Source organism: Microchirus variegatus (assembly GCF_963457635.1).
Source record: "Microchirus variegatus genome assembly, chromosome: 8".
In the NCBI taxonomy this organism is placed as follows: domain Eukaryota; kingdom Metazoa; phylum Chordata; class Actinopteri; order Pleuronectiformes; family Soleidae; genus Microchirus; species Microchirus variegatus.
The window spans coordinates 3,360,864-3,385,820 of record NC_139809.1 but is presented as its reverse complement, the minus strand read 5'-3'; the positions used below and the strand labels follow the sequence as shown (position 1 = coordinate 3,385,820).

General features: G+C 44.6%; 1 protein-coding gene across 1 annotated transcript; it reads left to right on the top strand.

Annotated features, from left to right (window-relative positions):
* The first annotated feature begins 318 nt into the window (after window positions 1-318).
* tle3a (TLE family member 3, transcriptional corepressor a) lies at window positions 319-19,521 on the top strand. The gene is given in 20 exon segments (XM_083893186.1): window positions 319-376; window positions 914-1,014; window positions 1,217-1,280; window positions 2,643-2,687; window positions 6,769-6,831; window positions 7,122-7,196; window positions 11,289-11,499; window positions 11,502-11,509; window positions 13,923-14,045; window positions 14,157-14,207; window positions 14,600-14,752; window positions 15,195-15,327; window positions 15,428-15,603; window positions 15,739-15,812; window positions 16,482-16,731; window positions 17,035-17,282; window positions 17,402-17,549; window positions 17,669-17,819; window positions 18,058-18,134; window positions 18,421-19,521. Coding segments are annotated over 20 exon segments (2,283 nt in total). The 5' UTR covers window positions 319-352; the 3' UTR covers window positions 18,529-19,521.
* Window positions 19,522-24,957: the final 5,436 nt, after the last annotated feature.

Here is a 24,957-nt window from a genome sequence, read left to right as displayed (position 1 = left end):
GTTGACCACTGACCGAATAAGGTCATCCAGAAATCAGAAAAGCGCACAACACTGGTGTTTTTTTGTGTGTGTTTAAAAAAACAAACAAAAAAAAAAACTCTTATTTTTAATGACACTGGACTAATTTGGTGCGCTGACTACTTATTGTGTGTGTGTGTTTTTTTTTTTCTTTGTCTATAGATTAAACCGCGTCATTTTTTCCCCAACGCTCGACCTCCCCCCTTCACCCCCTCCTCACCCCCTGTGAGCCGAGGCTGGTGTGGCTCTGAGTAGCACCATTTTTTTTTTTTTTTTTTTTTTGCCAAAGGACCTGCTGAACGCTGGAGACATAAACAAAGGATAGTTTTCCAAGATGTATCCACAAGGCCGACATCCGGTAAGAACGCGCTTCCTCTCCACTGTGATCTCTCTGTGTGTGTGTGTGTGTGTGTGTGTGTGACAACAGTGGCGTGTGACATGGTTCCTGACCGACGGTCAAAAGCAGCTCCTCACATTTCTGTATGTTACATTCTAATGTGTTTATGTTACATCAGAACGTGCACTTAGTTTGTAAATGGACGCAGATGGCTCGTGCACGCCTGGAGATATTTACTCAACCATGCACTAACTAACATATGACTCTGAATATAAAGACAGGTGGTGGTGGTGGTGGTTTTAATTCTTCTTTCCCAAACTGGGTTTAAATGTTTAGTGTGAAAGCTTTTTTTATGCCGTGTTGTTAGCTCGAGGAAGTGTGTAGCAGACCCACCTGCTCAATTATCTGCAGAGAAGATATGTGCTTCCAAATAGTCTAATATAATATGATAATAATCTTATATTATTATCCAGCAACATGGGACATATTGCAGTAGATGATGAAGAAATCCCTCTACTGTTTCTGGACTGATGTGATTTTTCCCCCCCCCCCTTCCAGCCTCCACATCAGCCCGGTCAGCCTGGCTTTAAATTCACCGTAGCAGAGTCTTGTGACAGGATTAAAGATGAATTTCAGTTCCTACAAGCCCAATATCACAGGTAAGGATTCCGCCCGATTCCACCGAAGAAAGACACGCTCAACGTTTGCTCCCTGTCGAGTAACGAAGCTAACGTGTGCTTGTTGACCTCTGCACAAATGAAGAAAGACCACATTTTTCTTACGTACACTGCTGTCAAATCGTTGCGTGTGTTATTGAAGTGACAGAGAAGCCTGAAATTGACACCTTGTCTTCTATTTTAGTCTCAAGGTGGAGTATGACAAGCTGGCCAATGAGAAGACGGAGATGCAACGCCACTATGTCATGGTAAGATTGTGTTACAATGGGGAGCAATTATGGCTCCAAATTGCAAGGCTTGTTGAAGATCTAGTTTGGGGTGGAGTGAGACGAGGCTTTTGTGATCACCTGTGTGGTGGTTAGGGCGGGCTGAGTGTCACGTACAGGCCTGTGAAAGCCCCCAGGGGGTTTTGATGTGGCTGCTTGTTACAGAGGTGTTCTTCCTGAGTGGCGGGCGGCAGTGGGCTGCGGCTGCGTTATAGTTTGCCCCCGATCTCCAGGGGTCGCCTGCAGCGTTGCCCTCTGTGTGTGTGCCGATCTGATTATTCTCCTAGGAGACACGCTTAGACATATGCACAGCCATAAATTAGGTGTTGAGCTCTTTGGTGGAGGGCCAGAGCAGTGTGTGGGGAAAAAAAAAAAAAAATTCACCACAGCAAACAAAATGGAGGACGCAGAACGCGCTGCAGGTTATTCTGCAAGACGTCAAGCTTGGTTGGAGGTGGAAACGTGCCGTATTATCTTTAAATTAATCAGCTGTTTAGGAAAACATAGGTGTGCCCATGATGCAGGAATTTGGTTTAGACATGACGCAGAAGGCTCTTCAGTGGCAGTGTGCTCTGTTGTCCCAGGTAAACACACCCGGGATGACTTAAACCAATACACGCAGGCTTAAGTTAAACATTCTTTTCACAGGAAAACAACATGTCAGCCTGACAGGGAGGAGGTTAGGTAAACATGTAGGAAAGTATCCCACAGCCAGCACTGGGTGTCAGGTTACGCTACGGCTGTGGGGCTCTGATCTCAGACAGAATGGCTCTCTTGTTTGAGAGTAATTTTCGAAGAAGCTAATGGACTGAATAATGCATTGGCCTCATCAAATAGACGCTGACTGGAAAGCCATTTCTGCCCTGGCTGCCACTTGTGGGCTCCACGGATTACATTTCAGCCAGACAGACTGACCTGGCTTGAAATATCAAGTGTTGAGCAATCGTGTTACGCTAAGTAAACAGACATCCTGGAGATCTGAGAGCTTAAGATGGTGATCAATAAATCCAGCCCTTTCTTCTTCTTCTTTGTGCCCACACTATAAACAACACCGTATCGATTTATTGAATATCTGCTGTCAGCTGTTCAAAGAACTCCTTTTTCTTCCCTCAGAGTCTATTTTATCACATTTGCTCACAGCGGCAGGATTGGACTTTAATCACGTTAAAACCTTGTGATGATGTAATCAGTGTAGTGATCGATTATAATATTTATACGGATGTGTATATAGTTTTTCAATCATGCACGAGTTGTAGAACACAACAAAAATAGCAACAACCTTGTTGTAAATGTGACTTCTATCGACTCCATTGATTACATCTGAATCTTTGCTCTCCTTTTCAGTATTATGAGATGTCCTACGGGCTGAACATAGAGATGCACAAACAGGTGAGTACCATTTAGGGTTTCTTGTGTTTTTTCAGCTCATTGCTTTTCCCACAGTGTCGGAGAAAGTCAGACCCAGGAAAAGCCGTTTATAGTTGCTGAGTGAACTGAAGTGAGCATGGCAACAGGCTGCGAACAGGTGGATCTACTGCAAACAAACAAAGCAGTATCATTACTTGCATAATTGCTGAATTGCTGAACCTCCTGTTTTATTTGCTAGTGGTATATAGACAGGATTTGTCTGACGGTTTTGATAAGATTAGAGGTAGACTTTGGCAGGCTTGGCCTTTGACTTAATGATTAAAAAGGAGGCCTGTTTTTTAGAATGAGCCGTGATTACAAGAATGGGGCAAAAGTCCGTCTGTCCCTCATTATGCCCTTATCTTCATCAAAAGATCCTCTCTGCAGTTGTTCCACAGATCAATCGCCTCCGATGCTTGACGCGATAAAGATGGTTTGAATGAGTAATCCTGAGATTCCCTTGCAAGCTGCTCTTAAACCAGCAAAGCTGCCTGCTCTCTCTCTCTCGAGACAGCCGTAGCATGGTTAGCAGCAGCCATTGGGGGCACGGTAGATTGGTGTGGGGAGGGTGATCCATCAGTGTCTTGGGGCCCAGTGTCACACTGCCACATGTCTGTCAGGGCTCTGGCTGCTGTGATAGCTTCTGTCAGGCACTTATCGCCAACCAGAGGAAAGAGGAGGGGGGATGGAAGCCGCAGACAAGTCGGAGAATAGGGCTGGGGGAGGGGCCAACGGCCCAGCTCTGTGTAAACAGGTTAATCGACTGATCCATTTTAGCGCCTGACTTTTATCAGGAACCTCAACAGAGCTGATGGAAGCGCTTGAATAATTCATCAGTGGGGCCCTAACCTGCTGAACAGAGTGTTTGTGAGCAAACAGTGTGGGCCCCGTTCATGCAGCTCCCCCAGCTCAAGGCTCGGGCAGCGGAAGGAGGAAAAGACGGGGGAGTGGTTAACAGGCAGGGTTGCGATAGACTATCGGATGCGCACACACACAACCATATTCTTTTACTGCCGGGAGATTTATTCCATACTGTGGAAATCCATTCCTTCAACTGTGCCTTTTTCATTACCGTGCGGTGGACGTAATTCACATTTGAGAATGCACAAACACACACACACACACACACCAACACAGCTGAGATGGACCGATGTCGCAGTGTCATGTGACCCCCCCCCCCCCCCCAACCTCTATCAGGCGTGACAGTATGTAGATGCAAACGGTTCATTTCTGCTGCGTGATGTCAGCTAGTAATTACCATCATCTGGTGCTTGTTTCCAAGAGCTGCACATGGTTGCTGTTGGGGAGGCTTAGCTAGATTTGGCTCTTACCTGTAGTCGTTACAGAGAGACGTAACGCAGACACGAGCGTTTGCTCAGGAGCAAACTATCTGCAATATCCAAGTTAACGCTCGTTCAAATAAAACAGGTGTGCAGTGGAAATTGGTTCAACAGGCGGTGGTTTTTTTTAAGACCTCAAAGCTCTCATATCTCTGACATAAAGGGCTGAATTGGAGTTGAGTTACAGGTCGTGAGCCGTTTGGTGTCACGTCTGTTAATATGCTCAAATTGTTTTTGTTATTTTATGGCTATAAAATTCAAGTCATCATCTGAGAAAACCGCCCGAGCAGCAGCAGCAGCAGCTCACAATGTCATAATAATGACTCATGCATCCATTTAGGCAGGATTTTGGTGCATTTGACATCAATGCTTATAACCGCAAATGCCAAATAGAGACGTATTCTGGAATCGCTGCAAATTAAAAACAACACTGCGACTTTCAGCAGCATCTCAGTTTAATGGGAACGTGCCTCAGTTTCTGGCTCGGACGAGCCACGAGTGAAGCAGCGGTCTGAATTTCACCCTACTAGAAAAATCAGGAAACGCTGTCATCTTGGGACAAATTGGAGACCCTCCAAATATGATGAGTCAAGTATTGTTTATATTTGGATCATGTGATCAGAGCCACCAGTTGTTTTCCCCCCTCTGTATTTAATACTCATCAGTGTCACAGCTCCATTTTGCCACTGCTGATAGCAACAGGCCAATACCTTTCTGCACAGCATTGACAAGCCAGCCTGAGAGTGCTCTCAAAGTGGTGCTACACAGGTCCGAGTACCTGTAATTGTGTAGCAGCAGCACAAAGCTGGCCTCTCAAGGGCCAAGCTGTCATCTACTTAAAGTGGCAACAGCCCCATTTTTATCTGCCAGTGGAAAAAAAAAAACCCTCCTCAGAGCGCTGCACTATATCTATTTTGACAGCGGTGGTGAGCTGGCTTGATGCTTTTTCCGTGTATTTACATGTTGTGTTGTGATACGGTGGATGCTGCCAGTTGTTTAGGGCACGGTGGATCGGCAACCTCCTGACCTCTAGCAGCCAGCTGTCACCATGACACTAAGCTACAGACGAATGCTCTGTTCGCTCGAGGCCTTTTCACAAATCCTGTCAAATGTTCGACTGCTATTGACGTGGCTTATCTCAACAAACATGGATTATACCGGCTCTGTAGCTTTTCAACTATTTCTGAGGGCCTTCTTCAGCTCTTGCGAGAGCACTTATCACATTGCATTAATTCTAATTCCCATAAAACCTCTATATATAAACCTTTCATCCGTTATAGGTCACATTTATTGTGCGTCAGAGTTCATTCTTGTCTTTCTTGACTGAAGACGGCAGTTATTTTACCATCCGTTTCATCTTGTTTATAGTTGTGCCTTCTGTGACACATGCTACCCTTTTTATATTTGTTGTCGTGCTGGCTTTCCTTGGCTAAGTGGCTATCCATGTTGCAGCTTGGGTCAGCAGGTCTTGTTCTGTTGGACATTACTCTCCAATCTCTCTGGCTGCGCTCAGAGGTAATACATCTGGCTGCCAAAGCCGCCTGGCATTTCTGCCATGTGTAATAAATAGGCTGGCAGTCTGCAAAGTACATTGACTATGCTGCTGCAAATGAAAAATCGGAGAAAATCCCTGTGATGTGTTTGTGTTCTGCAGTGGCCCTGGGTTGAATTGCAGCCCATAAATTCCATTGATGATGTAGCTTTGGCACGGCTATTTTTCCTGCTCCCTGTGCTGAGCTCAAACCTGAGCGTCCTCCTCTGATAGAAGGAGGAATCAGAGGAAGCTGTCTGTGTTTTTACAGCAGAGAGGGGAGGTGAATCACCGCTCCCCAGCAGTGCACACCTCCTCCTGTTGCTCTTTTTTTTTTTTTTTTTTTTCGCCATTCATTTGCTACTTTCATGTGATCGACGGGCTGAAAATTCAATTTAATGACCTGCCTCTAAGCACGTAATATGATTTTAAAGCCCGTTACGGTCAAGCAGAAGTTCCATTTGCATAATGATCCCAGCAAGATAGGGCTGCAGCCGTTGCCATGGCAGTTGGTAGACAAGCAGAGGAATGGAGGCAGGGTTGTGTAGATGGATGGGTGGTTGGGAGGGGAGGGGGGGAGGGGGGGCTGCGTTGGGCAGCTGATTGCAGTGAGAAATGGCCTGGCCGCCAGTCTTGTAAAAGAGGAGCACTAGCACTGCACTCATAACGTTTTACAGGCTGGTATTATTGATCATAGACGTGAGGTGTGTTACCCTTGAGGTCATTATGGTTTCTAATCTTTGCTCAACCTGCAGTTATAACCTCTAATGTAAATGGCCTTTGCTGTCAAATGTAAGTAAACAGCGCCGTCTGGTTAGTGGGCCTTTACTTCCTGGGGTGTGGTTGTGTGGTTTAACTCGGAGGTTAACTGCAGGACAGCGCTGTTGCAGATGAGGGGAAGCGGGGCAGAGTGAGAGAGGATCCTCTCAACACAGCAGCACTTTGCTTGCTCATATCCGTTTAGCATGGAGTGCACTCTCAGCACAGCTGTGCTCCATCCCCCTGGGCTCTCCTAATGTTTTAAATATTTCAAATGTCAATATCACGCTGTTTAGAGGATGTTGAGTCAAGCAGTTCTGATTGCCGCAGCAATTGACTTAATCGGTGTAAACATTAGAGGCGGGGTTATGTGAAGTCACTGTCTGTTTCATACTTTTACCCTCTCTCATTTTGCTCCTCTTTTGTTTCACAGACGGAGATTGCCAAGCGGCTCAACGCAATTTTAGCTCAAATTATGCCTTTCCTGTCACAAGAGGTGAGTTTGAAACGTGGCTCCCAAACACTGTGGAAGTTTAGCTCTAAAATAAAGTTGCATGTTGTTGTTGTTGTTGTTGTTGCCGCTGTTGTAAAGATGCTCCTGCAAAATAATGTTCAGGTTGGGCAATTCACGGTAATTATGTGTGGCATTTGCGATTCGCTTTTAAAATTGCAGCAGTGTGATGAAAATTAGGTGTGAAAGTCACAGATAAGTGAGACGGGATAAGTGGGTGTGAGAGAGACGTTGTTAGCCTGTGCCAATCATCTGTTGTAAATGTCTTCCCACAGCACCAACAGCAGGTAGCTCAGGCAGTGGAACGGGCTAAACAGGTGACAATGACCGAGCTGAATGCTATCATCGGGGTACGTGGACTTCCCAATCTGCCTCTCACCGTGTGTATACCCCCTTTTATTCCTTTATTTGACCTTGGATAGGGGCAAATCTGCACATAAGATTATCAGAAGCTGTAAACATTACTTTTCCATTACCCTCATTCAACAATTGTCTGAACTATTGATTCAATCTGATACACCACATGCTAAACTCATAGTGCAGATTTGCCCCTTCTTGAATCATGTGTTATTTTTTTATTTTTTTTTTGCCATTTTAGTGCTATATTTTTCACCATTAAATTCAAACTTTATGCACAGCAATTGCAGCTCTCCAGGGCTCTGGTCTGGTGTTCTCGCTTTTAGTCTCTGTGGCATCTTCACTGCCTTGTTGTGTGTTTATAAATGTGAGCCTGAGAGCTCTCGAGATCCCTTTCGCAGCACGCATTGCTTTAATTGGCTAAGGTTTTAACGAGGAGCCTCATCCCTCACTGCTGACCTGGATAGCTGTGGGAATTGGGAGGCTGAGTGCGAGCAGAACACAGCCAGTGCTGCGAGGCTCGCCGAGACGGCACAGACGGCAGTCGGCAGTTGTGACTGTGCTGCAACGGTGTCGTCTCTCTCCGCACACCGCAGCACTGAGCGGTAATGTGCGGTGTTCATCACTGCCTCGAAATACCATCTGCTCCTCATTGATCAGTGGTACTCAACCTGTCCTTTTTAAAAAAGGGAAGTGATTGGTTTCACCCTCAACACAAAGCTCAAACTATCTGTGATTTTACTATTACAGTTGAATCTTTGCCGGAACTTTAGCATACGTAAGAGGCCAGCACAGAAGGGCTGGCTTGATGACTCGAGGCACAGATTGGAATTCAATGGGTGGAGGAGAGTGGTTTGTTTTTTATCTCCTGGACTGACACAGATGCTTTATTACACCCGCACTAAGGCAGAGCAGCTGCAAGCAGCAGTTGTTCCCGAAAAGAAAAGCAAATTTGATTTGTGGCTCCTTCCTGTGCGTTTGTGTTCTCACATTTAACAATATAATGCGCGAACAACGTTGTTGTCCTTTCTGGTGTCGATGTGATCTTTTTATCTGTTGGCCGTCATCGATAACTTGAACGTCGTAGCATTAAATATCGTGACGTGCGTTGTGCACCCTAGAAGGCTGACGCGTCAATTCATGATTTCAACGTGCGTTCCTGTTTCACACCTGGCGTGAACTGGTCCAGCCTCCATTCCAAGTCACGCTGGTTGCTCGTGTCAGAGGAGCCGCGAATGTAGCTACTGTATGTTTATTTTACGAATGCCCTTCCGTTGGTTATTCATCGAGGAGAAGCTCTGTAGGCATGCCAAAATCCTCATGCATATTGTAGAGCAAGGTGGGGTGAAAGAGCGTGCCAAGTAGACAGACAGCGTCCAGGAGCCAGCTGCATGCCTTATTGATGGAGCCGTGGGCCATTAATAGGATGCAAGTAGGGCAGCTGGTTGTGTTGAGATGAACCTGGCTGGTGGTGCTTCCTGTTTTCACTTAAACACATGAAAAATATTCAGATAAGTCCATCGTTCTCCCTGCGAGTGGCCACCTGGACGCGGCCTCACATGGCTTTAAGCACGTTGAACAATGAGGAAAAGGAACACAGCACACGATGCAGTAATGGAGAGACGGCATTAAATATCTGCATGTGCTGTGCTGTTGTTGACGGACCTGGTTTGAAGGGTTTGTGCATCTTTCTCCTGCCCAAGTGCGATTGTGTTTTCACAACACTACTCAAACTAAACCGTCTGCCTGTGTTTTTATACGTCTGTAGCTACACTCGGTCAGGGAGAAAAGGGGCAAAGAGGAGGTCTTTATCCTGAAATATTAAATTAGAGGAAATGGGCCACACTCCTTGCTTTATTTATTATTGTCTTCATTTATGGTCCTCTAATGAGGGCTCTTGCTGATCAGCCATGCATATTACCCATCAGTGCCTCATTAAACACAATGAGCATGGATTGCTCTCCCCTGCCAATGAACTGGCTCCTTAATTTCCCTCATGGACACAATATTAGAGCACACTCTCTTTCTCGCTTGCTCTTTATTCCCACTCTCTTTATCCGTCTCCATCTCTTTCTGTCTCTCTCACTCTGCCCTGGTCTTTTCTTTTTTATTTTGTAATTAGATTGACATCTGTCCAATGGGTCAGTGAACAAGGTTACAAGTTAAAAATCTCACCGTTTTTTTTTTTTTCAACACAGTCCTCCTTACCCTCGAGGCAGATAACGAAGAAAGCAAGAAGCAATTAAAAATGCCCAGTAGATCATTATTGAGGTCATATTTTCAGTGTAATTTGCCCTGTCACTGAATGTCAGTTATAAAAAAAGGAAATTTAAAGGCAAATTCCTACCGAGTTGTACCGCCGCATATTGAACCGCTACCCAGTTATAAAATGTCCAATATTCCTGAAATGGTCACTGATTGAAATCTACCCCGTAAAAGACAGGAGGTACATGCTGTAACAGCAGCTGAATTATTCAGTTGGCTTGTAGACGAGTAATAAATTGCTGATGTTTTTATTGGCGTCTCGGCTAAGTATTATTTAACCTTGCTTTAAACTGCTTACTTCCATGCTGAGTGCCTTTTAACTCCCATCCATTTCCCTCTGCCTTTCAAATATTGATGGTGAATATTGGAGGGTTGAGTGAGTGCCAGCATGGGACCCCCTGCTCCTGGCTCCCGGAGCAGCCTTCCAGACGCGCACACACACACACACACACACACACACACACACACACACACACACACACAAACGCACATTCAAATGCTCCGAGTGAGAGAGGAAAGAGTGCCAGCGTGTAGCACTAAGTGGTCCCACAGTCTCTTAAAGTTTGGGTGTGCAATGAATTCATGTTCTGTAAATCCAAGAACATAAAAAAAGGAAATTGGTGAATTGATGTCTGTTGTGTTTTTGAAGTGTTAAAACAGGTAGTTGTTTAGCCCACAGGCTGACTGATTCTGACACCGCTTCATATGCTTTACAGCCGTATTTCCTACTGCATGGAACAGTTTGGTACAGTATGGTATGCACGGAATAATACCAAAATAGCCTAGCCGTTCCATTCTTTGGCACCAGAATGGTGCGGTACTAGAGCTGCAACTAATCGTTGTAATCGATTAATCTGTCGATTATTTTCTCGATTGGTTCATAAAATGTTACAAAACTTTGACCAGTGTTTGTCAAACCTGGAAATGACGATGTTCTTGAATGGCTTGTTTTGTCCACAAACCAACATGACGGTTTTAATGATTTCTTTGTTTATGTGGAGCAAAGAAACAAAAGAAAATATTCTTTTACTTCTATTATTTAAGAAGCTAATTCAATCAGAAATCTTGGTTTAATTATGAAAAAAAGCTCATACCGATTAATTGATTATCAAAATAGTTACCATTAGACTAGTAAATATCAAATGGAAGTTGAGGCAAATGCCCACAGTCTATTCTCATACAAAGCTGTTGGAGCGTCCTCCATTGTTGTCATTTGTATTGTTGTTATTCAATTTGGTCCTTCGTTTTGCTACCAAGTAAAGGTACTGTTGTTGTCAGTCGAAACGCAAGCCTGACCCAGAGCTTTACCATTCCAAACCATACAGTACTGTACCAAACCAAACCAAACCAAACCGTACCATGATGTAAACCGAGCGTACGAGGATAGCTCAACTCGCTGATGGCACAGTTGAGCTTCTGTGCTGCAGTATGAAATATTTCCTCTTTGTTAAGCTGTAGTTGAGTCTGCCTTTTCTAGTTGTGTTGTTGTTGTTGTTTTAGACTCGTGCACTGCCAAGCGCTGTGCGACTGAATTTGTCGATCCCCGCAGCTTTGCATCAGACGTGTTGAGCAGTTTATTATGAGTCATAGCTTCTTCTCTCCTCAGCACGGATCCGGGGCTTATGCCACCCTGGTCTGGTATGGAAATAGCACCGAGGGGGGGATTGGTTTCTGATCCTGACAGTAATAGATGTGTGAATGCGCTAATATCGGCTGGGGTTTATCTGATCAGACTCGTGTTTGGTGTGTGGTTTCACCTTGCCCATTCCCTCCGACCCACTCGGTGTCTTCTCTGTCTATCTTCTCGTCTATACGAACAGCAGCAGCAACTCCAAGCACAGCACCTCTCCCACGCCGCTCACGGGCCTCCGGTTCAGCTGCCACCTCACCCCTCAGGCCTGCAGCCGCCCGGCATCCCCCCTGTGACGGGATCTGGATCAGGTCTGCTGGCACTCGGTGCCCTGGGCAGCCAAGCCCACCTCCCGGTGAAGGATGAGAAAAACCATCATGATCTCGAGCACAGAGGTGAGGAGTTAAACTCGTACGGCATATGGCCGTCCATATACACTACCGTTCAAAGGTTTGGGGTCACTTAGAAATGTCCTTATTTTTTAAGGAAAAGCACTTTCTTCTTTCAATGAATATAACATTAAATGGATCAGAATACTCTATACATTGTTAATGTGGTAAACGACTATTCTATCTGCAAAAGTCTGGTTTTTAATGGAATATGTACATAGGTGTATAGAGGCACATTTCCACCAACCATCTATCCAGTCTTCTATGGAGAGATGTGTTTGTTAATCGCGTTAGAAGGCTATTGGATGATTAGAAAACCCTTGAAAACCCTTGTGCGATTAGCTGAAAACAGTTTTGCTGGTTATTTGATGAAAGCACAGTTTGAAGGGCAAAATTATTATTTTGAATAAAATCATTATTTCTAATCTCGTCAATGTATTTACTATATTTTCTATTCATTTTGCAACTCTTTGAATAAACTGAATGAATGATGATGAATGATGATGAATAAAAGTGTGACTTTTAATGGAAAACACAAAAAACAATTGTATAGGTGACCCCAAACTTTTGTACGGTAGTGTAGCCATTAGCTATGTCACCAGTTTGTTTTCGAAGTAATTAAATTATTAATTGCAACATCATTGCGTAGATGTAAAACAGGTTAAAAGCAAATAAGTTCCTCACGCTGCAGAGCAGAATCCTAAGGCCCTTAGGTGAGCGCCACATCCTGTCTGTTCACATTCTGTCTGGGTAATGAGCTGGTACATTCCCAGCCCATGACAAAATAAGCTGTTCAACAGCATTAAAACACACAGTGATAAGAGGGGGCCATGTGCCCTGCAGATGAATCTCACACGTTCAAGCACAAGCATCTGTTTTGATCTGCTAACTGACTCGTGTTTCTCTTTGCTCCACTTGGTTTCATCATCGCCTCCGTTGTGACGTCTGCGACGCAGAGAGTACGGTAAGTGTCCAAATCTGCATCTTTATCAATAGTTTTCATGGCTCATTGGTTTAAATCATTATATTGTGTGCGTGTGTGTGTGTATGTTGCACTATTGTTTTCCTCTTCTACGCACATGTTTTGTATTTTGTGTCAGTGAATGTATTAATTGGTTTAGAAAATGGAAGTCCTGTGTGTTTTAATCCAGAAGGGAAATGACTGGTATCACGCCGAAGAGACTAGAAGCCTTGTTATTTCCTCACATTTACAGAGACGCACAAGGACTTTTATCCTTTCTACCGTCTTTATTATTTGTTTCTTCTCTTTGGCGTGGAGGATTTGTTTTGTTTTCCTTCTCTCCCTTACCTGCCTGGCTGGAGATGCTAAAGCATTTTATTTGTATGGCTGCGATCTCTGATGGGCCTGATGGCTTGTGATGGGCCTGTGAGATTGTGTTTCTGTGAGCCTGGCTCGCTGAATGGGTGCAGTCATGTCTGAAGAAATGGAACTCCCGGGGCGATTAGCAGGCCTGTTTTGTTTCTGTGCTCTTGTCCCAGGTCATCTGATAGCAGAGTGGTGACTTTGGTTAATGACTCACGCTAAGCATCTCTTTAAAAGTCAGCCATTATGCAGACGGTGGCCCTTTGCCCAGACTGCTTGTCCGTCGGGCCATTGTTAACTTCTCCGAGCTGCTGCTGACTTGGTCCATGTTGTTGCTTCGGTCCTCAGAGGAAGGGACAGAGAATAAGGGAGAAGTTGGCAGGTTGGAGGCAAATGACAAACTCCCCGTGAAAGCTGCTGGACACCTGCCGAGCTCCTCCCATTCTGTTGGCGTCTGGAGTGAGTTGTCCCAGCTTGTGTGGGCAGGCCAGCTTCACGAAGAAGCAGCAGTCAGTCCCATCATGCTGCTGTGTCCACTGGCAGGATATAGATTCTCTTTCTTTATCAGAGCTCAACGCCTGAGCTGACATGGTTCCTAAGCACGCCACAGCAATCGATGTCCAATGCCCACAACAGAGAGTCCCCATTTCTGTCTATCCCTTTCTCTCTCTGTCCCCCCCCCCCTCTCTCTCTCTCTCTCTCTCATGCTTAGCCTGACTGACTCTGGAGAAAAGGCCCTCTGTTCACCCACAACACACTGCTCATGTCCCTGTGAGGTTGTTTGTTGTCCGGTTATGAGGAGGAGGAGGGAGCCCAGCTCAGGAAACAAGCCCTCCTCCTTTTCAATTCAGATAACGGGCCCATTCTGTTGTGTAGCCAGGGACAGGCTTGTGTGTGAGATTGGGCTTGGCTGGTGTCAGGAACTGTTGGGAGCAGGCTTGCAGCTGCATTTTAAGAGCCCGCGGCATCCACAGTTCTGTAAATGAAGCATCGTTGGTATTTCAGTTGGCACGGCATGTTCTCTGAATTTGTAAGGCGTGAATGACTCACCAGTTTCTTTTTCAGTGAAAAGGCAAAATGGGCAATTAAGTGTTTGGCTTTCTCTTTGCAGAACAACTCGATATCCCCGTCAGAAAGCTTACGCACAGCCAGTGAGAAGCACCGCAGCTCCTCCGACTACAGTTTGGACTCCAAGAAACGCAAAGTTGAAGAGAAGGACAGCATGAGCAGATATGTACGTTGTTGGAAAACGATGCAAAAATAAGAGCCCTCGCGTAGTCCTATTTCACATTGCAATACATTTTTTTTTTTATTGTGCTGACTAATTTGCCATTTTATTTTACAGGACAGCGATGGAGAGAAAAGTGATGACCTGGTAGTAGACGTGTCAAATGAGGTAAGCAGTGAAGGATGAAACTGTAACTGTGCTGAGATGTGAAATAACACTGGAGCTTAAAGGTGCATTATGTAATAAAGCTAAAGCAACTGGCCATAAAATCCTCTTAATATGTCACAGAGACTGAGGAATAATGTTCATATAACAAACTGAACTCGCCAACAACAACAGTACAGACAAAATATTTGCATAAACATTTTTTTTTTGCAGACTGCAAATCATTGCAGTCAGTAGAGTCTCAGCTGCCGAGCAACCACGGGTTGCCAGTTACGTCAGAAAACGAAACCTAAAAGACCTTGGTGTTTTGAATTTGAATGTAGTAACCGTTTTTGGCCACATTCTTACATATGGCACCTGTAAATATAAAACTCTCTCTGTTTCCTTTTCTCCAGGACCCCGCCACTCCTCGGGCAAGTCCTTCCCATTCGCCACCTGAAAACGGTATCGATAAGCCCCGCCCTCCAAAGAAGGACACACCCAACAGCCCTGCATCAGTGGCGTCCTCTGGTAGCACTCCGTCGTCCAAGGCCAAGGAGCTCAGTCATGTAAGAGAGTTGACGACAAACCGGGGACAGACGTGGGTTTAAATTGCAGAGAGGGAGCAAAGTGATATGTGCAAATAAATCTAGGACATTTTCTGCAGTGGATTAGGAATGACTGTCGGTGCTTAAGTGCATGACTAAACGTCAGGGATAATATTGTCCTGCATCAGGATCAGTCAGGTCTTCTGTTAATAGCTCAATGTATTTAACTATTCTGGGTTTTTTTTCCCCCTCTGCCTCGCTAAAAGATTAAGCCAAAGCAGTAAGGGGATAAAAACGGCCACATCCCCATTGTGGCCATAATAGGTTTTAGAATAAATAGCAGTTTATGGCTCTGCAGGACTATGAGTGTTGTCAGAATTAGATTGGATTAAGTTCCGTTTGCGCTCAAATTGTCTGCACAGTGCCTGGTTCCACCACTTTTGCTCTCTCCTTCCCTCACCAGAATGACAAATCCTCCACGCCTGGCCTCAAGTCTAACACCCCCACCCCCCGCAACGATGCCCCCACCCCGGGCACCAGCTCCACTCCTGGGCTCAGGCCCATCCTGGGCAAACCACCAGGCATGGAGGCTCTCGGTTTGTGCAATTCCCTTTTCTCTGTAGCTACTGAGCGTCTTATTCCGTCCTTTTCTGAAGGACTGTTATTATAATATTCCTCGCCTCTCTTTGTCTGTAGCTGCACCAGCTCTGCGTACCCCTCTGTCCATCGCAGGGTCATACCCTACCCCGTTTGCCATGATGGGTCATCATGAAATGAACGGAGGTCTGACTAGTCCTGGTGTGTATGCTGGTCTGCACATCTCCCCTCAGATGAGCGCTGCAGCAGCTGCAGCCTACGGACGTTCCCCGATGGTAACGCACCCTTCCACAGCCCTTTCATTTAGCTATATTTGGTCTTGCCGACAAAAACTGCACACGGTGAGAGCACTGTGTTGATTTTGCATTGATTACAGGTCAGTCACGCACATCTTTACTTGTGTCTTTCAGGGATTTGATCCTCACACTCACATGAGAGCACCAGGCCTTCCAGCCAGCCTCACGTCCATATCTGGTGGCAAACCGTAAGTATTTCACCAAAGGTTTTGTCCTGATGTGTTTATTTGACTATCTGGCGTCTATATTTATAACTAGTTTTGTTTTAAAGGACTCATTTTGTACCCTATTTCTCCAAGTCAACCTAGTTCCCTGGTGTCCTAATGAACATGTCAGTGGTCAAAATATCTTAAGGATGAAGCACCACAGCAGTTCAATCACTCTGCCAAAACAGCCCTGTTCAGAACGCTCGCTTTTGAGTGCCTGTCTCTTTAAATATGCAAATGAGACACCGGAAACTACGTCTGCGTCACTGAGGCTCTGGCAGCTAACAGCAGTTAGCATTTGGGAAAGCGTGTCTTTTACCGACTCTAGCCGGCACATTGCCGTCATTATATAAAATGTATCCATTGGACGCGTAAATCCTCTGAGGCTGGAAGTTTGTGTAGAACTCTGTGCTGCACTGTGGAGCCAAGAATAGAACACTTTGCAGACCTCTGGATACTATTGCCCTCGTCGGCACTTGTTTTATCTCCTGTATTTAGACCACAAAAACACACACAAAATGTTTTTTCACTCTTTGCCTACTCATAGGGCCTCCGGTGTCCCAAATATAAGTAATTAAATGATTAACAAAGTTAATTTTGCATAATATGTCCCCTTTAAAACACCTTGTTTTTTTTGTTTTTTTTCTACAGGGCCTACTCCTTCCACGTCAGTGCAGATGGTCAGATGCAGCCTGTGCCCTTCCCACCCGATGCCCTGATTGGCCCTGGTATTCCTCGCCATGCCCGTCAGATCAACACACTGAATCATGGCGAGGTGGTGTGCGCTGTTACGATTAGCAACCCCACACGTCATGTCTACACTGGTGGCAAAGGCTGTGTCAAGATCTGGGACATTAGCCAACCTGGCAGCAAAAGTCCTGTGTCCCAACTGGACTGTCTGGTGAGGAAGCCGATGATTCAACCTTTTGACTCTAAACCTTTTTCACACGCAGTATAAACTGTTTATGCATAAGATAATCAAATAATATACCACCGATGTACCACAACAGACACAGTATAACAGTAAATGTGCTACTCGACACACATTCGAAATGTGTTTACTCGGTTTCAGTTTGAGCAAAAACCTTGTCTTGTTTTATTATGAAGTATTTTAATCCTCTTTCCCTCTGACTTCTTCCAAAAATCCATCTCCAGCTCCACTGCCCTGAACACGTATTGATTGATTTTGTCCTTTGTGCAACAGAACAGGGATAACTACATCCGCTCCTGTAAGCTACTGCCTGATGGCCGCACATTGATTGTTGGAGGCGAGGCCAGCACATTGACCATCTGGGATCTGGCCTCACAAACACCCCGAATCAAGGCTGAGCTCACCTCCTCGGCCCCAGCGTGCTACGCCTTGGCCATCAGCCCTGATGCTAAAGTCTGCTTCTCCTGCTGCAGCGATGGAAACATTGCCGTTTGGGACCTACACAACCAGACTCTCGTCAGGTAAGAAGAAAACTCTTTTGGATTGCTGTCATCCGTGAGTCATATTTTTAAAAAAATGTTTGCAAAGAGAATGTCTGTAAATAAATGTTTGTTTGCTGTTTGACTTTGATTTTTTTTAGGCAGTTCCAGGGCCATACAGACGGTGCTAGCTGTATCGACATATCCCATGATGGCACTAAGCTGTGGACGGGCGGTCTTGACAACACCGTTCGCTCCTGGGATCTGAGGGAGGGTCGACAGCTGCAACAGCATGATTTCACATCACAGGTGCAGCAGAGAAGAATATCGGCAGCATAGCGGAGACACAGATCACCCACAAACTCACTGGTTTTTTGTTTTAGTCCAGAACTGTCAATAGTTTTTTTTTTTTTTTTTCCTTTTTTCAGATCTTCTCTTTGGGCTACTGTCCGACGGGAGAGTGGCTTGCTGTGGGCATGGAGAGCAGCAACGTGGAGGTGCTCCACCACTCGAAGCCTGACAAATATCAACTCCACCTGCACGAGAGCTGCGTCCTCTCTCTCAAGTTCGCCTACTGTGGTATGAACACGTACACAGAGATAATAATGACTGTATTTAATGGCAGAGGGACCTTTTACTTAGTGCCTAGTGGAGTGTGTTTTTCTTTTTTTTCATTTTTTTTTTTTCATTCTGAATGTCTACTGTTTTCTCAGGGTTACAGACCAGGCTGCTCTTCATTTATTGGTTGTCGCTCTCTTTTTTTACCACTCTGTCATTTGAAGGAGGCATGAATGCACTTTTTTTTTTTCCTTTGCAGGTAAATGGTTCGTAAGCACTGGGAAGGACAATTTGTTGAATGCTTGGAGGACTCCTTATGGCGCCAGCATATTCCAGGTATGCAGATCAATACACTCTGTCTGCAGCTCGTCCAAAAGTATGCATGGTTGTCTGTGAGAGGAAGGGCACTGCAACCGCTGCCTGACAGGACTCTCCTATCAGTGAAAACTGAACCTGTATTATTGACCTGACAAAGAAGTCTTTTTGAGGGCCAACTTTCCAGAACTTGATGTCACTGTAATCTAATCTTGGCCTGTAGTCAGCTAATCCTTTCCATTTAACGTCAGCTGTCGCTGAGCACGTTAACTCTTTCTGACTTGAATGTTTTGTGTTCTTTTTACAGTCTAAGGAATCCTCGTCCGTCTTGAGCTGCGACATCTCGACCGACGACAAGTACATTGTGACGGGCTCCGGTGACAAGAAGGCCACTGTGTATGAAGTGATCTACTAGTGCAGACTGCTTTTTTTTGGATCAGAGCATGTTCCAATGCTCAGGAACATCAGACTCTTACTCCATCAACCTCAACCTTCCCCACAAAAGACAGCATGGAGGTTGCCTGCAGTCCTGGGGTGGATAAGGGGGGGGGGGGGGGGCAGGAAGTTTGGCGGTGCCAGACTGAACTGGAACGTTAGTGCTTTTGAGGCCGTGGATGTATCGTGGTCCTTCACCTCCGCCCTTCCTCACTCATACAGCTAACAATTGTACAGCAAGAGCAAGTCGCCCCAAGGCACGAAGAAGAAAATAATGTCTTGCTGTTTTTTTTTTTGTTTTTTTTTCTGTTTGTTGGATATTTCTTTTTTTATTTGTCCTTTTTAAATGTGGAGCTAAAGTTCCATGACACAACTAGAAGCGGCGCTTCATTTGGAGCTTCTCCTTGGAGGTCCTGTGAAAAGTGTACATAATGGAGTAATAAAAGGCCTTTTATAGATTTATATTTTGGTGTCCAGTTACACTTGTGATGGTTCTTTCTCTCTTGTTCTCTCCGTGATTTTCTGTCTCCTCTGGGGGTGGAAATTAGATTAGGACTTTGTAAGAGGATATTCTATTTCAATTTTTCCCTACTCCGCTTTTTTCCCCCCATGTTCGTTGTCCAGAATGACCTTTTCGGAAATCTAATTTGGATTTTTTTTTTTTCTCCCTGACAGCGGCTTTTTTCTTCATTATTTGCTGTAACACAGAATACAGATCTTTGTCCATTGGATTTTAGCGGGGATGAATTCTGGAAATGTCTTTCTTTTGAGACTGGAAGATGGAGAAAATCTGGGTTTTCAGCCGTTTTCTACCATTATGGTTCTGACGGGCAGAAATTCAGCCTGAAGACCTGAACACTGGCTCCTCTGTAACATTAAAATGGATAATTATCAACTGGAGGACTGATGGGTTTAATGGAGAGGCAGCTGTGATTAACTTCAGACTTAAGTGTTAATTATGACCTCTATTGTTTGACTCGTACCGATGTGCAAGAATTACAAGAATTCTAACGCCTAAAAAGTGGCAGGCAAAGCTTTTACTACATTTGACATTTTTGGGGGGTTTGTTCGGTTTGCTTTCTTAAGTATTTCATCATATTTCTCTAATCCTCTCACACACAGGACTGGTCTCTGAATAAGCGTACATTAGACTGTGTAGCACACGCATCGTTATCCCTATTGTACAGTCGACAGTTGTTGATAAATCAATAAACTGTTTTTTATATTAAAAGAAATCATCGTGACTGAATTTCTAAAGTGCCGGTGCCTTGATATCGAACATTTTAAAATGTTTGACGTTTAGGCAAATATGCTTTTGCGACCGACGCCTTCACGTCCGGACAAAAAGATACAACTACCACTTATCAACTTAGCAGCTTAGCTCGACTTTAAGACTGTGGTAACCGGGAGAGAAGCCGTTGCTCAAATGCAGAATCCACCCTGTGCAAAGACGACTACATTTTTGCATAGGTGCAATACTATCGTGCTTACTCTGCTGGTTGACTGCCTAACCTCACTGTGATGATAAGAATCCAGGAAGTCGTGCTTGAGTCATCGAACAAATATGCTCTAAAACCGCAATGTGTTGCTTTAATGTTTTGAGGTTTTTCCAGGTTAAACAATAAATAACGTCAAATGTTAACTGGTGTGCTAATGAGATCGTAGCGGTAGTGCTACATTTGGACAAAGGCAGTCTCGCCGAGCCCCTGTTCTTCATGAAAAGCTGGCTTATTTTTAGTATTTTCTATAGAGATGTGACCTCAGTATTGATTTTCTCATCAATATAGTTGTTGTGGTGTAGCCAGCAGTGACTTTCTGTTATTGCTAATCGTTGTAATCGATATAAGCGGGAATGTTTTGCTGAATATTTCTAGTCTGAAAACCAGGAACTGGTTCCTTTTAAGTCTTCGTTACCCTGTGAGCTGCATGTGTGGACATCCTTGAGTCTACATCTGCAGCACAAAGACATATTCTCATGCTCTTTGACAGTAAAAGGCTTTATATTTTCTGTCTCAGGAGGATGAGATTCTGGATTTTTAAAGAAGAAGATGTTACCAGGGACTTGAGGGAGCTTTTAAAATCACAGTGCCATGTAAGAATCTGTGGTCGCGTCGTCTACAGCCTTATTTCAGATGGCGTTAACACTGAAACCAAACTGGGAGTGATACAATAAGGCAGATATTTTATGCAGTACCACTTTGGAAATATGACGCAAACACAGCTCTCGAGTTCTCTTGAGAGGTCTTTTGGTGGTTAAGTACTTTTGGGCAGGATGAGGTGAATGGCCCAGTCCTTCCACTACAGAGAAAGCCTCTTCTAGGATTCAGTGTGTGTGAAGCTGTGAGTCCTTCATGTGACTGCCTCTTCAGAGATGTTGTTGTTAGATTATAAAAGCAGAGCCGGATGCTTTCAGCATGGAGCCAGCCGCCATGCTTCGCTCTCACGGGCTCATTTGTTAAAGGTTATAGTCTTTCTTTTCCCACATTGCTGAAGTGTGTACTTCCTGTGTGCAATTGTGGCTTAAGCTCCTCGCTCAAGTAGAATTTTCTTCCTCACTTAATCAAACAGCAGAATATCTGCAGATGAAAGGTTGTACCTCCGAGTGCCTATTGCTGGACACTGAGGGGTCATTGTCTCGCCTTCCACTGATCTACCTCTCAATGGAGGGCTTTCAGCAGGTTCTCATACATAAGCCCACGCCGCAATGTCCTGTTTAGAGGAGGGCTGCTGCAGCGCAGGCTTCTAAACCAGAGTGGCCTAAGTGTTTCATGGCAGCGCTGAACACAAGAGCATAGTCCAATTCTCTGCTTCTGTGCTAATTATTAGAGCCAAAATTTCGACCGAAATTCAAAGAGGCTCCGCCGTGCCAGTATGTGGGATTGCACACGAAGAAAGAAAGCACTGCTTGGATGTGTTCTTGTTTTCAGTCGTAGCTGCCAGGCATTGATTACAGTCCACCAGAATTCTGCCCCCCACTCCTGTGAGGGTCTGGCATCCACGCTGAAATGCAGAATAATAATCCCCTAATCACCTGAGCATTGCCAGTCCTAGGTTTTATCTGCGATGCTTGCGAAAGCCCCCAGTGCCTAGTGATTACAGCATTTGATCTGGGTAATAATGTCTTCACTGTTGCCCTGCCTAGGGCTTCGAAGGCAGCGCAGCTCTAATCCACAGTGCATTCTAGTGGAATCGCATTACACAAAGACCACCAGGGTACTCCTCTGGAGGGGAGGGGAGGGGTGAGGGTGTTAAAGGAGGAGGTTGCCATGGAAACAAGTCTCTCTCGCTCGAGCATCTCTCTCCCTCACACACACACACACACACACACTCTGTCTACTTCTCACTTGGGGTAGATAAGCAAAGACAGGTTCCATGTTTACTTTCCCTGGGCCCTCCATTCCCTGAGCAGGCTGAGCCCTGATAACACGAGGCCTGCACCGCCACCAACCACTGACAGCAGATAAACACCCCGGCGGAGCGCAGCAGTCATCACCCTCCAACCAGGATGAACAAACCGTGGAGACCTGGATTCATTTGGATTAGGCCCGGATTGCCGCCGCTGCCGCCGCCTGCCGCCTGCCGCCGCCGCCGCCGCCGCTGCGGTTTCGCTGCCGCTGCTGCGCTGAACTGGATGTTGCACTTCACTATGTGGAGACTAGGAGCTTAGTCAGAGAACGTAGCCACAGTAATAGACTGGATGCTATTTTAGATCTTGAGGTCAGGGGACTTTGCGCGTTGGGCAGGTGTGTGTCGCCGCAGCTGGAGGTCTATGGGAAACTAAACTGAAAGAAGCACATTATCAGCGTTTGTTGGTTCACCATCCTCTCACGTCACGTCTGCCCCTTTTTCATTAGGGTTGTTTTGCACTAAAAAGTCCACAACACTGTTGGTACATTCCTTTGTATTTGCTCCAAGTTTCCACTAATATCCAGTAATTCAGTGCCCAGTGAGTAATTAGATTTGTGTGATACTAATGCCCCCAAAAAGGGAACAACACGCTCTTTGATGTCGAGATCAAGACGAGTACAAGAGCTACTTCATCGTGTGCATTATGCTCACAAACTAATTATATTTCCACACATATTCTTTGATTAAGGCACAGCTGGAGGTGTGTGATTAATTACAGAGGAAAACTGGGGTGTTGAGGTAAAGTTTTTGTGAGCCTGATTTCCCTTTTGGCCCCTTCTTTGCCTGTGTTTACTTGTGAGAGATAATTTAGTTTTGATGAAGCTGACGGTGCGACCACACCACACACCATAAACTTACAGAAAGGGCTTCTCTCCAATTAGCGCTATACGTTAGGTTTGTTAGTTAATACGGATTTACTCGTGTTAATGTAAATAATAATATAGTTCATTAAAAACGCTCTGATATTTAACATGTACATATTTAGAGAATATTATGTGGCGGTCCCTGCAGCGCTGTGCATTAATTAGAGGAGAAACATTCTTTCTAGCGAAGATGTAAATCTTTAGGAAATTACTCGCATACAGTGTACAATTTTCTGAAGTCAAATGAATTCTTGAAGTAGCAGGGCAATGTAACAAGTAAGAGTATTTATTTTTTATAATTGTGGCTCTATGGAACAGAGCATATGCAAGAAATTGATTCCATTTTGTAAATAAGTTTGTTTTGTTTAGTCTTTCATTCGTCTGTCAGTTGCGAAAACATTGTCAAAACCGGCTGTTTTGCTAATTAACGACCCATTGACAGGGGTCAGTGTTTATTTAGCTGTATATTGATAAAAAGTATTGATCACTGTTGGGTTTTTGTTGTAAAATGTTCATGTCACCGTCACAGGAGCACACTGACATCGAACTCTCGCTGATCATCGCTGCTTCCACCACAGAGGAGGAAAATACACATCCCACAAGCAGGTGAGGTTTTTTTTGTTTTATTGCTTTGCGACAACAGCCCTAAATGAATTTCAATCCAAAAAAAAAAAGTCAAAGTAAAATCAACTATTAAAGGGGACATATTATGCAAAATCAACTTTTTAATCATTAAAAATCCAAAAACTGGAAGTCCTCGATAAGTTCTATTCTTGGCTCCACAGTGCAGCACAGAGTTCTACACAAACTTCCAGCCTCAGAGGATTTATCTGTACAGTGGATACATGTTGTATATGACAGCAATGTGCCTGCTAGAGAACTTTTCATAATGCTAACTGCTGTTAGCTCCCAGTAGCCTCTGTGGCTGATGTCATTTCCTGTCCCTTAGGTTTCATTTTACTTGTATTTAAGGTGGACCTTTAAGGTGGACCTAAACATATACTACTAAACAGAGCGTTCTGAACAGAGCTGTTTTGGGCAGGGTGATTGAACTGCTGTGGCGCTTCATCCTTATGGTATTTTGACCAAAGCATGTCACAGACATGTTCATTAGGACACCAGGGAACTGGGTTAACTTGGAGAAATTGGGTATATAATATGTCCCCTTTAAATAAAGCTAGCTAAGCTAACTTAGGTAAGATTTAGGGGAGTGTACCTATTCCCCGTGTTTCCTTAACTGTCCCAATATGGGTCTAATAATATATAGGGATTATTTTTTTCCACCATTATTTCCATGGTTACATGGCCTCCCCATGTCATCCTGGCCCTCAACCTACCCGACTCATGCATTTGACATTAATTACTTTTTACTGAATAAACTGCCAATTGACCCAGGTTATAAAAGACACTGAGAGAAACTGAAGGGATAAAAAAAAAAGGATTACAATTCAAAGAATTACCGGTATATTACGCTGCAGATGGACCAGACCCTCAAATGGTTCTCCGGGTACTCCGATCTCCTCCCACAGTCCAAAAACATGCATAGGTTAATTGAACAATCTAAACTGCCCGTAGGTGTAGAATGTGACAGACCTGTCCAGAGTGTATCCCCTGCCTTTAGCCCTGTGTCAGCTGGGATTGGCTCCAGTGACCCGAGACCCTCATGTGGAGGATGGAGCAGTCGACGATGGATGTTATCTTGGGGTGTTTATTTTTTGATGACCTGACATAACACTGCATTTTTCAAACAAAGAATGAGCATATGCTCTTATTTCACTGTCGCTATAGTACAGACATAACTGGAAAGGTGCAGAGAGTTGCCTACACTCTAAAATGCATATAAGATTGTCCGCCCATTGTCTCTTGGCCTTTTTTGGAAAGCTCTCACACATTATAAGTCATGAAGTGGCTGCATGATCTCCATGTTGGAGAGCTCTGCCCGTCCAAAATGCTCTATTGTTGAAACTTGAAGTGGTATTCTGTGCCACAGTGTAAGTGCGAGAGAGGACTGGCAGACCCACTTTTTTTTTTTCAATTTAAATAGTTTAAATCTGGACATATTGTGTAATTTATCACATAAAATCGGAGAGTAAAATAATAACAGTTCATTTTCATAGATTAATCTGCTCATTATTTTC